Raw genomic sequence first — 17,261 nt, forward strand, 5'->3', positions numbered from 1 at the left:
TAGTTTAAGATGTTACAGTAATCGTATAGAACAGAAATATATATTACAAATATATTACAGAAATAGTTGCACTACACTATACACTAAATCTACTAATGGCAAATGAAGGACAGAGCATCACGTTGATGCCAAATCAGATCTGCAATGAGATCATAGACAACCAGCTACAATCCTGCTACATGCTGACAAACTAAGAACCAAAATATCTTCTAACACCAGAGTTCATGAAAGAGAACTGGACTTATAAATCAGAGTATGCACAAAGACCAACACTTTGATCAGAATGGATGATAAGTCTCATTAGTGTGTTTAGATAAGGCTTTATTAATCCAAAGGCCAAAGGAATTGTAGCGTGGATTTTAGATTGTCCCCACTTCATCCCGTCTTTGCTGCAAAGACACAAGCATTGATTTGCCTCCCAAATTCGATGTTTCTTCGTTTGCTCTGACAGCCATTGCCATGGAAACACAAGGGAGTGGAATTACAGTAAAGTTAAGAGGAAGGCTGTAACAGGGAGCTGGTCCAGCAGACTGTGAAGGGCTGGTATAATTCTAGACCAAAGACACAGTGCTACATCATCTCTCCGAGGCTGAGGGGAATGTTCCTCTGTGTTCTCTTAGTTTCTCACATCTTTCAGGAAAACAGAGTTAGTTTTCCATATGTTGGACACTCATCGGACAAGAGTCCTTCTCTCCGCTCTGTGTGGGAGCATTCCTGTGTCGAGACCTCTTTCCTCAAAAGTAAAAGCAAGAAATGGCTTTTATTCTTGCTTCTTACACAGATGGGGTGTTAAACATTGATAGGGCTGATGTAGGGAGAACTGGAGAGAGGAGGAGAGAGGGGGAGAGGAGAGAGAGAGAGACTTTTTTCTTGTTAAGTTTTGATTTGATTACTCTCCAGTATCATTATTATGTGAGCTGGAAGGTCCATTTTATAAAATGCAGTAGCTGCATTTCAAAATGCATGCAAACGTATGGAGATGCAGTGTGGAGTGGTGACATCTTCTGGATTTTCTACTCAATGGTACCTCCAGATATTTAGTAGAGCTATAATTGGGTGGTGGTCTTATGACTGTTCTGCAGTCACCTCAGCCTCTTGCTTGTCTTGTTGGATTTTAGCTTCAGCCTTCAATAAGAGGGAGGATTGAAGGTACGGATTTTGTAGCTCAGGAACATTCCTCTGGAGCTAGCTGTGTATTTATTGTCGTTATTGCCGTCAGATAGGAAAAAACAACATATTAATTGTACAAACATCATAAACCAGACGTTAAATCTCATAATTGTTACCTTTTAATGTCATATGTGTCTGACCGCAGCCAAAACCATAAAAACATGGACCTTGCATGCACAAAAAAACATTCAGTGAAGTACACTCATACACATGCAGCAGGTTTGGGCACCCATTACCAAAACCTTGTCCCTAACCTTAACCATGACCAGATCATGCCTATCCCTAACCTTAATCTAACCACCATTCACATCTGACCACTGACCTTAACCTCAGAAATTAAGTCTTGGTCCCCATGAGACCCTGCTGGTCCTGACAAAGTAAAAAATGTATACGCAGTTTATATGAAAAGGTAAAACGAGTATATGCACACAGGGAAGCTGTGAGGTAGAGCGTGTTGTCCATTAACCAGAAGGTCAGCTGTTTGATCCCATTCCTCGTGCCCTCGGTCAAGATACTAAACCCCTGACGGCTGTTTTGGCAATATGTGATAGAGAGTGCTGCACATTGATGCACTGTACAAAATACAGGCCATTTACCATTCACACACACACATTGTAAAGTTGTAGTAAAGCGCATTAATATATACAGCCTCAATGTCTTTTAAGTCAAACTGTGCATCTTGAATCTTATGACAGAGGTGAGACAAGTATGTAAAAACTGCTACATCCTATACTTCCTCTATCAGATCTCTGCTTCCGCTGTCTGCACAGATACTGACGAAGGCTCACACATCAGCAGAACTGCAGACCACACTGTCACCCAACAGTCATGAGCCTAACCTTTGCAGAACCACAGAGCAATTCCTGGTTGATTAATCACTGTCTTACTCACATGTTTCACATCTCACCACATTGCATGCTCAGCTGCTCTCTGAGACACTTCAATTCCTTCCCATCAAAGCCCTGGTAACGAGCTGCCTTGCATAAAAAGGTTGGTATAAGATCTGCTGCCTCGCTCAACAGTCCCCTGCAAGATGTGATGCTGTAAATGCAAAAATGTTTCGGCCGTAAGAATAAAAAGTGCAGCTTTGATATTGACCATTTAATAAAAAATCATAACTTTATTAAGGCAAATTTAAACTATTCTCAGGGAACAACATCAATGGATTATATCTTTGAATACAAATGAATAATAATAATGTAAAGAGCAAAATTTTCAGTTTTAAAACATTATTGCATATACTATATTTGAAAAAAATAAGAATGTAGCTCCTCTGACACTTGTCTGCCACGAGTGGAGAGGAGAGCGTAGCAGATTGAGACTCAATCCTCTGCACCGAGTTTGGTATTCAGCGCATGTCCCTCTGTCCAAAGAGATTCGCCTGACTTCTTTCCTCCTGAGGCATTGGTCCGGCATATCTTCAGCACCAGCAGGGATATCACCAAAAGTGAGCATATGACAAGCGGTACAAGAATCCCTATCCAGGTACCTGACTTGCATTGGGGCTCGGACACACCTTCTCCTACAAAGAAGAAATAAGAAATGTATCACCTGCGACCACACGTCCACGCGATTTCACATTGAGTCAAGTGGTGCTCACCTTCTGTAAAGACATTGACAGTCAAGCGTCCAGACGTTTCCACCGCAACCTTCCACCATCCATGAGACAGAGAGGGCAGCCACTCCTCTACCTCGCAGTAATACAAGCCGCTGTTTTCAGGACCTGGCTTGGAGACCGAAAGGCTGAACTGGTTGGGTACAGGGCGGTCAAATCTTAGCTGATGGCCCTTGTCAAACATGTTTTGTAGGGTAGCGTTTCGATAAGCTACGAATATGGAACGAATTCTTGTTTCCTTCTGCCAAAACCATGTGACCTGGAACTCAGATTCATTACTGGATTGTCCCATGATGTGACAAGGGATGGTGAAGTCCTGAGATCTGCTCACATTTAGCTCCAACTCATCCTTTACAATGGACAGGTTTTTTTCTATAAAACAGACACACAGACAAATAGAGGTAATGGGAAAGAGACTTTTTAAAGATTTATAAAAGATCAAATGAACAGAGAGTGTGCAGTAAGGCAACCATCAACAACCATTAGAGAATATATTTTGTAGAGAATTTTGGGTATTATCATACTACCTTCCAGCAATTATCATAATTGCTGGAAGGTAGTAGCATTTAGGGAAATACACTTAGTTGCTGTTTGACCAAGTGTTTGATAAAAAGATTCCTATCAATATTTAGTTTATATCGAAGATGTCATGAGCAGCCTATAGGTCGGTTCAACTACTGTATTCAAACACACAACCAAACACACAGCTACACATAGATTTCTCTATAAAAAGTCATCATACCAGCAACTTTTACAGTCAGCGAGATAGGACCTGCACTCTCTGAAGCCTTTTGCTGCCAGTGACCTTCACGATCCAGCTGGTATTGCTCCACCCGGCACTGGTACATCCCGCTATCCCCCTCACGGGCCCTCTGAATTCTGAGGTAGAAGCTGCTCTGTGTGGGTCTGGTGAGACGAAGCCGCCCCTGCAGATCTCTGAGCGCCATCTCAGGGTACCACAGCAAACCCATGTGATCGAGCTCTACTAAGAGGACATTTGTCATGGAGGAACCTCCTCCAGAGTAGATCCAGGCAATGTTGTACAGGACAGAAGGACTGAATGCACCGGAGAGGATGTTGCACTTGAGTTCCACATCGTCTCCCTCTCTGGCAATCAACTGCTGTTGCTCTGTCACTTCTAAACGAAGATCGTTGGCTAGAAAACCACAGAGAAGTCAATATTTTGTTATTCCTTTTTATATGGTATGAATTAACTGTGGCTGATAATATATATGGTTATAGAAGATGGAGCTAATTAAAGATAAATAAACTTACCAGGCTCAATAAGATTTACTTCAGTGATTTCTGACTTTGGAGAGAGCTGATACCAGTTACCACGAGGATCTTGTAGCCACTCCACAACCTCGCATGTGTACGAGCCATTGTCCGAGTTCTGAGCTTGCCGAATAGTCAACTCAAAACTTGGACCCTTGCTGCGCCTCATGCTGATTCGTTGTCTGTCGCTTGGCTCCACACGGGTCCCAAATGTTATGAGGGCATCCCGGTCCGAGCTTACAATGGTCTTTTTTTCTTCCAGTTGCTGGTGCAGCCAGGTAACGGCATAGCGAGAGGATGCAAAGGGCTCCGAGATAACTGAACACTTTATTTCTATGTCACTGTTTATATTTCTCTTCAAAGTGGGAGGGGAGGTCAGACTGAGTTTGCTCACTAAAAGAGAGAAACAAAAGTGAAGTCATATAGGGTGAGAGACAATGACAGATAGAATGCACAGTGCAGCTTTCATCCAAAAGATGACATGTAGCCATGTGAATCTCAGCGCTACCTGGGTTCGCCACCATCACAGCCACTGCATTGGATGGAGGCAGCTTCCTGTGAACATTTTCGAAAAAGACAGACGCCTGACACTGGTAGGTTCCTGCCTCTCTGTGGCTGGCACCGTTGATCAGCAGAGTGTGAGCGACCTCTTTCACTTTGTTTTCTACTTTCAACTGGTAGACATGCTGGTCTCCAGACCAGCTGATTTCACCATTCCAGGACAGCGTCAGGATGTTGTCTATGGTCGAGGCATCGCGTTGCAGGCTCCAACTCAGAGTTATCGGTACACGTGGCACACGTGGCCCTCGGACCCGGCACAACAACTCCACATTTTCTCCAACAGTCACGATGTGGTTGCGATTGATCAGATTCACTTTCACAAATGACTCTGTGTCCAGTGAGAAACAAGAAATTGGCAATCATACAATCATCTAGCATCCATGATGGGTACAAGTACAAGAGACTTGAGTAAAAAAACATTTAGAAAGTTTTCTTCTCTCACTTATATGTGTTGTCCTCTGCACCATTTCTAAAAATCACTCCCTATTTAAAATCATCCAGATATATTAAAAAAATTGCTTCCACCCAAGAATTATCAAGTTCTTCTGTGTCACCACATGGCTTTTGGAGTCTTAACACTTTTGAGAAAATCAGTTTTCCCTCTTAAAATGCTAATTTATGCAGAGAGGTACTCTACACTTTTAGACATTGCATATTAACAGAAGTTTAAAACCCTGGACTTAATAGTAATACTCATTGCACCCTCCAACAAGTTGAACAAAATTGAACTGTACAAAGACATCCTCTAGATTGTCTTTCTTACAGCTTTACTCATGCTCAGGCTTTTAAGTGCAAATAAAAGGGTTTTCTCTTGGAAGCAAGATCATGCAAATGTCATGAAATACTGCTTGCTGTTTTTTTAAATGACGTGTGTATAAAGGAGAGTGGAGCCCATGTAGTGCTGAAAATGAAAAATGGTTAATCCTCTGTGGACCATAGTGGTGCCAAAGTGACGATCAGAAGAGTGGTAAAAATATTGGGTGTAATCTCTTGGGAACCATGAATATCAATTTAATATTTCTGGCAACAATTCGTACCAGTGTAATTGTTGGAGGGATGTACTGTTGTACTGAAGTCTGACTAGAACTCACATCCTTGTCTTTACCACCTGTTCAGCAAATATGACAAATATGTGAGTTTCCCACAAAGTTTCATGTTATGTGACAATGGCGTGACGTTTTTTCAAAGAATAATTAAACAACTCAACGATTGGAACCTGTTGTCTTGAATAATTTGCACGACACAGACAGAAACACATCTTACCTATGGGTCTCACTGTCACAGTGCTAGTTTGTGACTGGCTGTGGGTCTTGCTGTTTGCTTTCCATTCAGACACATAACACTGGTAGATGCCTGAATCAGACGGTGTGACCTCCTCCAGCTCTAAAGTGAAGGTGTTGGTCGATGGACGTGCTGCCCTCACTCTGCGACTCATTAAGTCCCCATCTATCTCAATGACACCCTCCCGACTTAGTCTGATGATGTTTTTAAACGAGGCTGTTGACGTGGAATGACGTTGCCAGGTGACAGAGAGTTGACTTTTAACCCCATCCACTTTACAGGTGAGCTTCAGCCTGTCACCTTCGTCAACAATCATGTCTTGTTGCATTTCAACTGAGAGCTCACTTTCTGTCATGAGACAAGGGGAACAGACAGATACATGTGTTTGAGAAGATCATAATTGAAAACACGATTTTCTGAATAGTAGTTAACAGTAGTAAAAGTAATGAGGGTTATGGTCGGATTATATGATACAGGAAAATAAATTTAAACCCTGATTTGATTGCTGTCATTCATTCTGAACATTTCTGCTGGCTGACCTGTGGCTGAGATGCTGACCAGCTGGGGGACAGAAGTCTGCGCTGCTCCTTCTGTAAAGGCACCATCCTGGCCTCTGTCCTGAGGCCATGCCCGACAGAAATATTCCCCCTGGTCCTCAGTTCTGACAGGCTGCAGTTTGAGACGGTACTCTGTGTCCCCGATCCGGGCGGCCCTGAGCTCTCCTTCTTTCTCTCGGCCACTATACTCGGCTCCCACAAACAGAATGCCCGCAGGTCCGATGCGCGCCAGCTCAACACTTCCCCGGAGCCAGGCTACAGAGAGAAACCTTTCCTGCAGACTGTGAGCATCTACATTGCAGGATAGCGACAGCTCCTGCCCCTCCTGCAGAGTTGTCTGCTGTGTTGAAATTCTCACCACCAGAGACGACGTGTCTGGCACCACTTCTACTTGAGGCAAAACATAAGATTCAGACAAATATGGCAAACAGACTCACACATCCTGTGAAGGAGCCACATTTACTGTAACAAGGGTAGGCAAAGATGAATATCTCAATGTGTGCTTTTAATAGATAATTGAATGATGACTGCTTCTTACCTCTGGCTTTGACGTTTAGCGTAGTTTCCTCCGCATCCTTCTGTGTGATAGCATACCAGGAGCGGTCAGGATCTTGGATCCACTCCTGAGCCCGGCAGTAGATCCTGCCTTGGTCTGACAGCTCCAGCTGAGCCATCTGCAGCCTGTATGTGGCCTCTCCCATTTTATCTAACCTTATGAGTCCAGCATGATAACGGCCTTCAAACGCCGGGCCTGGGCTCAGGGTGAAATCCCTGTCCAGAGAAATGATTGTCCGAGCGTCCTCCTCCCCGTCTTTCTGGAGATACCAGGCCACAGACAGATGGGTGTGCTGGATGGTGTTGCTGGAGGCTTGGCACGTTAGAGTGAGAGCATCACCCTCGTTATAGCTCAGCGATGTGGAGACAGGTGATGACACACTTAAGGAGTTGTCAATCACTATGGCACAATGTCAGACACAGAGACAAGGACATGGAAGTCACATTTTGCCATCATTTGCCATCTAACACAGTGATGCAGATATGTTGAAAGATATGTCAAAAAAGTAGAATGGCAATTACCTTTAACTGTTGTCTCAGCATTGTAGGTTCCATCGTAAACAGATTCTGTGTTGATCACAGCGCACTCATAGTCCCCTTCATCACCTTTCTGCAGGTTCTGGATCTCAAAGATGACGGAGTTTGGAGACACGTGTTTCAGAGTAATCTCCTTGCGTGCCACGCGTTGGCCATATACGGCATACGCAAAGCTTTCGTCAGAAGTACAGATGATGTTGATCTCGAACGTTGGATTTGCGGGCTTCTTGATACGGAACTCGAATTCCTTTTGAGTGTTGTCGCCTGCAAGGCCGCTCACATTGCAGGAGATGGAGAGTGGAGCGCCCAACACACGATACAGGGGCCCGGACTGTGCTTCAGTGAGCACTTTGGCCTCTCCTGAGGAAGACACATTGAAATCACATGAAAACAGCTCATTTAAGTGTCAACCATGTTTTGTAAGGGTGCTATTCTCCAGGGAGGAACCTTGGTCTAAGAGCTGCATGAACGTGTGAGACAAAACTACAAAGCCTTTAAGTTGCACAGCACAATACAAGAAATATAAACTTTTACAGTATGAAGTTTATATATTCATTATGCAGTAAAAGGGATCCAACTATATTATCTAACTATTGCAGCTTTTTCAATTCCACGAATTATTTGCCTACACATTAACCAAAAATACTGTTATTAAAAAGACTAAGTGAATGACATAGGTGAATCATGAATTATAAAATAACAGTTTAATCACAACCTGATTGTGTTAAATGGAATTTTCAGATATTTTAAAATAAACTGCTAAGAACTCATGAGAAATTTACATGAAGTGCAGTGTACTACACACATGTATTACTTGTTATTAATATTTCTTTATATAATTATTAGGGGCACATTCAACTTGCAAAATATGTTCAACTCAAAAACACTAACTGGCTCTCCTTGTTTCCTCCTTATTTCCAATGTCTATCTTTGAAAGGAAAATCTGCTCTTTTTAACAAGAGCATATATTTTCCTAATTAAATAGTTTTCTATATTCCACCATATTTGCATTCAGTTTGATCTCTCAGCAGAATCCAATTCAGCTGCAGGAATTCAGTGAAGTACTCACCGCTGTGCAGGAGTAAACTCAGACAGAGAAGCAGACCTCCCCTGCAACACCTCATCATGAAATCTTTTCAGAAGTATATCACACAGTGTACACACCAGTCTCTCTGCGTGTGTAGAGTTGTCAGTGTCTTCATACAGTGGTATGAATGTGGCTTATGTTTCCGTGGGTGCACTGAGGAGGAAGTCTGAAATATTTCCTGTACACAGGCAGAATGTTACAGTTGCATCACACTGCAGTAACTTGTGAATCTATTTTCATTGTTGGATATGAAAACATGTGCAGCTGGCTTGTGGTGGAGTTTTGAAAAATTAAAATATTTTTGTTTCACCTGCTAAAAAAAACTATGAAGGCAGACATCAGTGCACTGCACGGTTTGACAGCATCTTTACTATAATATGAAATCAATTTGACAAAAATCACTTCCTTATCAAAATAAGAAAAAGGGCAGTATCTTTTTTCAACCATACCAGTGAAATGGTGATGGCTGACAGATTCTCAGTATACCATATGCTACTCTTTTTAATTCTCATATCTATATATTATATTTACCAACACAGGACTTCTTTAATCCAATCATACAGTAACGAGTGTTAGTGGGTACAGATTCGTGAGAGGAACTGTGTTGCTAAGAAACAGCTCGGGTCCAAGTTTGACCTATTTACCAAAACAGGTAAGTTTGGACTCGTTCACGTCAGATCACGTTTGACGTTGTGTTGTACATCGATGAGGCAACAGTGCCACCTGATGGAGAAGGCAAAGAATCAACATTGTATTCCTGCCGTGGTTTTTATTTTCACTTTTCAGCTTGAAGCCTCAACTGTCATTATGACTGAGGGGGGGTGTATGTTTATGGACAATTAGACTCATTCAAACTTTTCCTATAAAATTAAATGAAAGAAAACTATTACTACATGCATAAAAGTTATAAAGATAAATTGTAAAATTTTATAAATGGTATAAAAAGATATTTTATGCCATATATACACTGCATCAGTGAATACTACATTGCTTTACTTTAAATATGTAACTATATACAAAGAAAAATACATACATGATAAAAGGTATTTGTAGCGCTTACTGTACTTCACTTTAGACAGCACACTTGTGTAGCAGTTATTATTGTAAAACTGAAAAAGCTTTGGATTCCATTTAATGAAAGATTTGAAATTGTACTCAAGCCTCCAAGATGGAGAAGTGCAGGCAGCATGTTTGTGGCTTTAGCAACGCCCACGTAATTTCATGTATATCTTTATGTTTCAATTGACTTGCTGAAAAATATGCCTTAGCCCAGATGACACAAGTGAAAGTACACAAAAGTCTGAGTGTGTTTTTAATTAAATAAGAGAATCTGAAGAAAATTCCATAATATGACAAATAATATAAAAATATAAATACAACAATACAATGTGGTAGTAATATAATATTATTCATAGTATTATATTCAATACAAAGCAGTGTAAAATATATGGCGACGTGGTAACTGGTCGTTATATGACTAAGTAGTAGCACAAGTACCTCAGTGGTGATACTGAAGGAGGAGCAAAAGCTGCTCTTACACTTGCACCCACACTCATCCTGGTCCCAAGCTACTTCTGTGCCTGACTGGTGAAGCGATGACACTAAAGTAAGACGTACAATCTTGTTGATAATTATCCATATGAAAGTATTTAGAACTGAGTCTAAAAGATACTTCTCTTTCAGCCACGTAAAGACGGTGCGTGTTGACAGTTCTCTCGGTTCGGTGAGGTCTGGTGGGGGAAAACCTGGCGCCTGCGGTCCTGAAAAACTTGAAAAAACTGCGTAACTTTAGGGGAACTTTATACTCATCAACACGAAAAGAGGAAGCGACTAGAAACAAGCATTGCTACACACTTACGTTCCTCACAGAGCAGGAATAGGAAGTGTGAAGAGGACAAGAAAAAAACAAATCCACATCTCAGAGTGACAGAAAAGTTGCAAGCACAACCCACAGGGGGGGTTATTCTCTGTCTTCTCACAGTGGTGAAGGAACACCTGAAGAAGCTGCAAGCTGTTCTCATGAGCGTCTGAAGAGCTGCTGTGGAAGATGAGTGACTCACTGGAGCGGACCACAGACTGTCCCACGCCTCTTCCAGGAGACGAATCCAGGCCAAACGAGGAGACGGAGAGCCTGACAGGAGCAGAGGAGTTGTGCTGGGAGGATGGAGGTCTACCTGTGGAGCTGCAGAGAGGGATGGAGACTCTGCGGGTCAACAGTGAGCTCACTGATGTGATTCTGAGAGTTCAAGGGCACGACTTCGCTTGCCACAGAGCCATACTTGCCGCTGCCAGTCAGTACTTCAGGTAAAAAATAAACCGGCATTGTCTTATTTATATTGTGATGGAATTGCTGAGTTTTGACTTTTCTTTCTTCTGTGTAGGGCAATGTTCTGCAGTGGGCTGAAGGAGAGTCATGAGGAGTATGTGCAAATACAGGGGCTGGACAGTGGGACAATGGGCTCTCTCCTGGAGTACACTTACACCAGCCGAGCCCTCCTCACACACTCCAACGTCCAGAGGATACTTGAGGCTGCCAGTCAGTTTCAGGTAAAGTGACAGTTACCTACAAAGAAATTCAAGATAGTCAATTAGTTCACTTATATATTTACTTATGTCAACCTTGAACACATTATCAGCAGCAAATATACTTTCTTAGCATTGTAATTGGATTTCTAGTAAAGAAAAAACTTTTTTAAACCTCCGCCAAGGCCCCAAACAGTTACCTTATGAAACCACATTTAAATTCACTGGATCCAGATCTTTTTTCGATCTTCTCCAAATTGCACACACTCATTAATATCGGTTCTCTAAAGGTTCCTGTTTTTTCAACGAGATCCACACATTTTTCTGAGAGAAAAAATGAACAGCTCATCTCACGATGTTACAGAAAGTGAAAACAAAATTATTATGATCTGGATCTGCACTAAACTTTAATGAGTTCTTCCCCAAACCATATCAAGTTTCATAGAAAAGGGTTGAGTAGTTGTTGTGTAATCCTGGTAACACACAAACAAATAAATGCTCATGAAAATGAAACCTTCTTGGCGGAGATATGTTAAGATTAGTAATTAGCACTGTAATCACAGAGTGAATGGATTTTTATTATGATGTACTTAATGAAAAGCTACTGACTTAAATAATACAATAATATACTCAACGTATAAATAAACCAGTAAAGAAATAGGTTATTTTTAGCTTAATCAAGTTGAATCTCAAATTGTTATCAGCATAAGATGTGAAATTCTCTTTTGGCAACAAAAGCATGACACAATCCACAATGTATTTGATTTAGCAGCTAAAACTAATATGTACATGTGGGGAAACACATTCAGGAAGACAGGTTGAATGATAGTGATGTGGTGATGGTGCTGCTGTGGCGTAGGGCCCCATTTCAGTTGCTCCACTTCTGATTTTCTAACTACACTCAGTATTTCCCCAACTGAGTGGAACAAAACATCTCACTGTGTCAGAGAGGTGTCAAACTAAGAGAGAAGTGAAAGTTGCCCAGTTGTTAACACTAAGGATCAGTTTTCCATACAGGCTTAATTTAACTGCACAGCTGTGTCAGAAAACAAGTGAGGCAGGTGTTGTCATTCTTCTGTTTTTGTGACGCTCAGTTTGTTTTTAGCTGTTTGAGATAAAAATGTTTCATTGGTCCTCATTTCTTGGATTTCTGACGTTTTAGGGGCAGAAGTGGGTTCAGGTTTGAGGTTAGAATTAAATCACTTCAAGGTTTAGGATAAAATCTGAGGATAAATGTAAAGGAAGTTAAAAGAGTTGTTCATCTTTTTATGGCTCATGACATCTTTGATTTTCCAAAAAACATTTGCTTGTAGTTTTATCTGCTAATTCACCTCAATACTGAGAAACCCTGCATGTGTACATCAGTGTTTTCTATTTGTTTCTTTTAGTTCCTGCGTGTGGTGGATGCATGTGCCGGCTTTCTGATCAACTCTCTGCACCTGGACAACTGTATTGCGATCCTGAATCTGGCCGAACATCACGTCCTGCCTGTCCTGAAGTCCAGGGCTCAGGACTACATCACCTCTCGGTTCTCCCAGGTTGTCAAGCAGGAGGATTTCCTGGAGCTTCCAGCAGATTCGCTGGAGATCGTCCTGCAGAGGGATGACCTGGATGTGAAGTGTGAGGAGTGTGTTTTTGAGACACTCATGCACTGGGTGAGGGCCAGGCAGGATGAACGCTATCCCTTACTGGCCAGGTTGCTGTCAGCTGTGCGACTGCCGCTGCTGGATCCAGCATATTTTGTTGAAAAAGTGGAGTCGGATGAACTGATACGACGCTGCAGTGAGGCCTTTCCTTTGTTGCAAGAGGCTCGCAGCTATCACCTCTCTGGCAGAGAGGCAAGTGAAGGACATTATTCATGACAGAATATGAGTCAGCTATTTCTCAACATTCTTGCCTTCATTGTACTGTATCTGAAACACTGATACTTTAACATTGAAGTGTCGCTCTGCATGTCAGGGGCAAAAACTGCCTTCTATTTTCTAAAATGTTCCATATTTTAGAATTTTGAGATTGAAAATCTCTTCGTATGTTTGTAGGTGGTCTCTGAACGAACCAAACCCCGCATACGGCACTTTCTATCCGAGGTATTCTTGATCATTGGAGGCTGCACCAAAGACGAACGCTTCATTTCCACCGTCATCTGTTTAGACCCCCTGAGACGCAGCAGGCTGGAGGTCGCCAGGCTGCCAATGACAGATAATGACAACGAGTCCCAGAACCGCAAATGGGTGGAGTTCGCTTGCATCACCTTCCGCAATGAACTTTACATATCTGGTGAGAAAAGTCACGCACTCATAGTTTCATCTCAAAAACAGACTCATTTCCTGTGAGATGTGGGACCTTTACAGTGCAGATGAAAGTGACATTGTTCAGGAACTGACACCTTAGTTGTGGTTACTTTAACTGTTGAGATACTCACACACAATTAAAGTTCAGGTTTGTCACTGGATGTAAGATTTTTAATCAGAATAACTAAGGTAGATCATTACATTGATGTTTTAAGATAAGGCTGCAGTGTCTGTGACAGTGTTGTGTAACACTTCTGCAGGAGGTAAAGAGACACCACATGATGTTTGGAAATACAACGGCGCTCTGGACAAGTGGATCCAAATCGAGCCCCTGACAACTGGGCGCTGGAGACACAAAATGGCGGCGCACGGTGGGAAGGTGTACGCGCTAGGTGGATTTGATGGAAATCAGAGACATGCTAGCGTAGAGGCCTATGATCCCTTTCACAACCGCTGGACACAGGTACATAAGTTTGACATTATATTATGTGCTTTAGTTTAACGTCATGACATTTTACTTTTACAGATGTATGTCCGGGATCTTTACTGTTTTGATTGATTTTCATGGCTCTATCAACACTGTTTCCAGTCGCAGAAGGCGGCTATTGACTACGAGCTAAAAAAAAGTCCAACGGGGGGATTGATTATTGGTCTTCGATTTTTCAAGCAGTCACAAACATGACTTTATATGAATCCTAACGTTGGGCCATGTGTGCTAGATCACTTGGAAGGCAGCTGAGTGAAAACACACAAATTCAACTATACAATGTGATTGATGTGAGTATCATGATTTGCAGCTTGGATAAGGTCAAAGATATTAATCAGACGACTGTGACCATCGACCCCCGTCACCCAAAATTTCAGTCGTTCTAAAATTGGGCAAAATGTGCAACTCAAGCATTGGATTTAAAAAAGAACTAAAAAGCAGTGGATCTAAATGCTTGATTAATTGCTTTTATTTCTGTTAGGTGTTTTAATTTACTGCATCAAAACAATATACTTCATGTGTTACCTTCTGTGTCTGTGCGGCTCCACGTCATCTCATATTCTTACTCAGAGGCCCTTCTGGTTGTATTTACTGCAGGTGACTCCTCTTGCAGTTGGTGTGAGCTCCTTCGCTGCTGCAAGCTTTGACAGATGGATCTACGTGATCGGTGGTGGGCCCAACGGAAAGCTGGCAACTGATAAGGTTCAGCGCTGGGAGCCCGGGACTGACTGCTGGGAGCTGCGAGCGCCCATTCCCAATGAAACCAAATGCACAAATGCTGTCACATTCAACAACGGCATCTATGTAGTCGGTATGTTGTGGTTATGTGTGTACATAAGTGATGTGAGGTGTTTATACCTCAGTTGAAATGTTTTTATTTCATGCTACTTCCGATCTTTTTCACAGCAGACATGTTGTGACAGTATAGGAAAGACCTGGGTGTTCCTAACATGAGTTATGGCTCTATTTTATTGAATATTCCCAATAGATTTTAAAGGTTTTAGGTGAAAGGGATCTGATCTAATCCTAGTGATGTTTCCACTAGTGTGTAATAATCTAAATTGTACAAATGTTTTCTTTACCCTAGAATGGGCTCTTTATATCTAAATCATTTTTATTTACACCAGGAGCTGGTCCTCTCTTTGTAGGCCACCATGTTTTTTACAGTAGTCCTAACTGATCAAACTGAACACCTTTTGAGTTTATATGAAAACTCATGCTACCACAGGTTCTCTGTCATGTTTTGGAAGGAAGTTTGGAACATGAGTTCAGGCGTATTCAGCTGCAACATGCAACTTCACCACTAGATGTCACTAAATCTTACACACTGAACCTTTAAACTGCATAGTAGCACATAAAGTTGAAATAAGCGCTGCCTCTACCTTGACTAAGTAAACAGTGAATGTCTACTGACACATTAATAATAACTCAGTAGTTTAACTTTCACCGAAGTATATTTTTATTTATTTTTTATTTATTTATCCCTAATATTCTTTTTGTACTTTTAGTGAGTGATAAGTTCAGGGCAGCACTTTCATTAATGAAGCATTCTTATATAGTAAAATCACTAGTTTCACTTGTAATGGATCCTCAGCTTAAGGGGGTGCAAGTATCTGTGAGTAAAAGTCTGTGTTGACATTCAATGACATTTTACACATGAAGAATTTCAGTCTCATGAGCTGTTTCTATATGAATATTAAATATGAACTTCAGTATAGTTACCATTCAATGCTGTCTGCTCCCAGGTGGTGCCATGCATGCCATGTATTGCTACTCCCCTCTGTCTGACTCATGGTCCCTCGTGACTCGTCTGGGGGAGAGGGCAAGCTGTGCCATCGCTGCCTGTAACAACAAACTGTTCATCACCGGAGGCCGGGACAACAAAAACCAAGTCATCTCCACTGTGATGTGCTGGGACGTTGCCCAAGAGGTGCTGACAGAGGAGTGTGTTTTACCTATGGGAGTGTCGCACCACGGCAGTGTGACACTCATGAAGTCCTACACACACATACACAGAATAGCACCTGCAGCAGAGTGCCAGTGACACAGGATTCTGTGAACAGGGCCTCGTGGGTGCAGAGAGTGGAAGTAAAATGATGCATGAAAAGTCAAACAAATAAAGGTTTTTTACATGCATCACTACAGTTTGTTTTGTATGTGATCTGCGAAATTCAGAAGAAGTCACAATGTTTTGACAAATGTAATGAACCAAAACCTACGAAATGCTTCTTCCCCCGCTGTTTATAAAAATAGACAATGCCATTTTTCATTCAATTCTGCCTTTGAGGACAAAATGGATGTGATATTATTATTTACTAAATCCCCATCAAGCAATATTACAAACAAATTAAAAGGTGATTAATTTTCAGAGGAAATGAAAGACAATTATTAGTGCAAAATGGCTACTACTCATTGAAGTCCACCTTTTATCAAAGCTTGTTATTTTGTGTTTGATTTGTATAATTGAGTATATATTATTGTGCATGAGAAAATAAGCACTTTTTGTAACCAACTATCAAGCGCACAAGAAAATACATGTTTAACAATAACATACATGTTTAATAATTGGATTTTCATCAAAACAACTTGCCTATAATCTATAAGCACAAGCCAAAATATTGCTGTATAATGTTAAAACAATAGTGATTAACTGTCAGAAATAAGTTAACAAAACTTTTGTTTTCTAGCTTGACTCTAAATTTCTAAAACATAAATTATTTCTTCGTACTCGTTGTCAATTTACTCACAAAATGTTGTGGGAAAAGAGTCAGATATATAAATGCAAATCAGATATTATATTCATTATTTAGATTATTTGTTGTTTATTCAGTTGAACTCTAACTGCACTTTGTTTATCTTCTTTGGAAACTTTTCATTTTGTTGCTGTTTCTGTCTCTGGATTTCTTTGTTCAGATTTCTTTGTACAAGAGACATTTTTCTACATAAACAACTGCAGATGAATTAAACTTCATACAAGGAGCCAAATAAACATATTGTTGAACATAATTCAGACTTTTGTCTTAGTCAAACTATTATTCAGCAAAAATGTGTGAAAGAAGCATCTTAAATGTAATAAAAAAAGCAAATACTGGGTTATCACGTGTGTACAAACTCACCACACTACATCTGTGTAGAAACGATACCTGCCAGGTCAAAGGTTAAACCACGTGGTGACGTTTCCGGTTGTATTTTCAAAGTAAAACACAGGCTACTAAAATTAAAGAAAGAAAAAAGATAATCTGGAGAAAACGCGTTGAGTTAAAACTTAGTGGATTCTACAACTTTGTCACCTCAGTATTTTATATGTGAAAAAGTGACTGCC

The 17,261-nt window shown here is 41.1% G+C and overlaps 2 protein-coding genes across 3 annotated transcripts; one reads left to right on the forward strand and one right to left on the reverse strand.

Annotated features, from left to right (window-relative positions):
- Positions 1-2,263: 2,263 nt before the first annotated feature.
- LOC109631099 (immunoglobulin superfamily member 2-like) lies at positions 2,264-9,308 on the reverse strand. Its single transcript, XM_020089696.2, has 10 exons — positions 8,621-9,308; positions 7,537-7,911; positions 6,998-7,414; positions 6,442-6,846; positions 5,885-6,250; positions 4,569-4,949; positions 4,061-4,453; positions 3,528-3,941; positions 2,771-3,157; positions 2,264-2,692 (listed from the first exon to the last, which is right to left on the reverse strand). Exons 1-10 carry the CDS (start codon positions 8,676-8,678, stop codon positions 2,493-2,495), a joined length of 3,396 nt encoding a protein of 1,131 aa, XP_019945255.2. The 5' UTR covers positions 8,679-9,308; the 3' UTR covers positions 2,264-2,492.
- A 1,052-nt stretch (positions 9,309-10,360) lies between these two features.
- Positions 10,361-16,943, forward strand: klhl6 (kelch-like family member 6). 2 transcript variants are annotated; one of them, XM_020089813.2, is made up of 7 exons: positions 10,361-10,942; positions 11,020-11,185; positions 12,550-12,999; positions 13,201-13,438; positions 13,713-13,915; positions 14,537-14,750; positions 15,685-16,943. In XM_020089813.2, exons 1-7 carry the CDS (start codon positions 10,686-10,688, stop codon positions 15,981-15,983), a joined length of 1,827 nt encoding a protein of 608 aa, XP_019945372.2. In that variant the 5' UTR covers positions 10,361-10,685; the 3' UTR covers positions 15,984-16,943. The 2 variants fall into 2 exon arrangements, with proteins under 2 accessions (XP_019945372.2, XP_069389097.1); XM_069532996.1 differs by having other exon boundaries at positions 11,035-11,185.
- The last annotated feature ends 318 nt before the right edge of the window (positions 16,944-17,261 follow it).

The sequence above is a fragment of the Paralichthys olivaceus genome, chromosome 10, assembly GCF_024713975.1.
Source record: "Paralichthys olivaceus isolate ysfri-2021 chromosome 10, ASM2471397v2, whole genome shotgun sequence".
NCBI lineage: Eukaryota > Metazoa > Chordata > Actinopteri > Pleuronectiformes > Paralichthyidae > Paralichthys > Paralichthys olivaceus.

Coding starts and splice junctions, on each gene's coding strand:
- klhl6 (XM_020089813.2), top strand. CDS start 10,686: ATGAGTGACTCACTGGAGCGGACCACAGACTGTCCCACGCCTCTTCCA. Junction 13,000..13,200: donor ATCACCTCTCTGGCAGAGAG/GCAAGTGAAGGA, acceptor GTATGTTTGTAG/GTGGTCTCTGAACGAACCAA. Junction 14,751..15,684: donor CAACGGCATCTATGTAGTCG/GTATGTTGTGGT, acceptor GTCTGCTCCCAG/GTGGTGCCATGCATGCCATG.
- LOC109631099 (XM_020089696.2), bottom strand. CDS start 8,678: ATGATGAGGTGTTGCAGGGGAGGTCTGCTTCTCTGTCTGAGTTTACTC. Junction 4,454..4,568: donor TGTGATGGTGGCGAACCCAG/GTAGCGCTGAGA, acceptor TCTCTCTTTTAG/TGAGCAAACTCAGTCTGACC. Junction 2,693..2,770: donor TGTCAATGTCTTTACAGAAG/GTGAGCACCACT, acceptor TCTTCTTTGTAG/GAGAAGGTGTGTCCGAGCCC.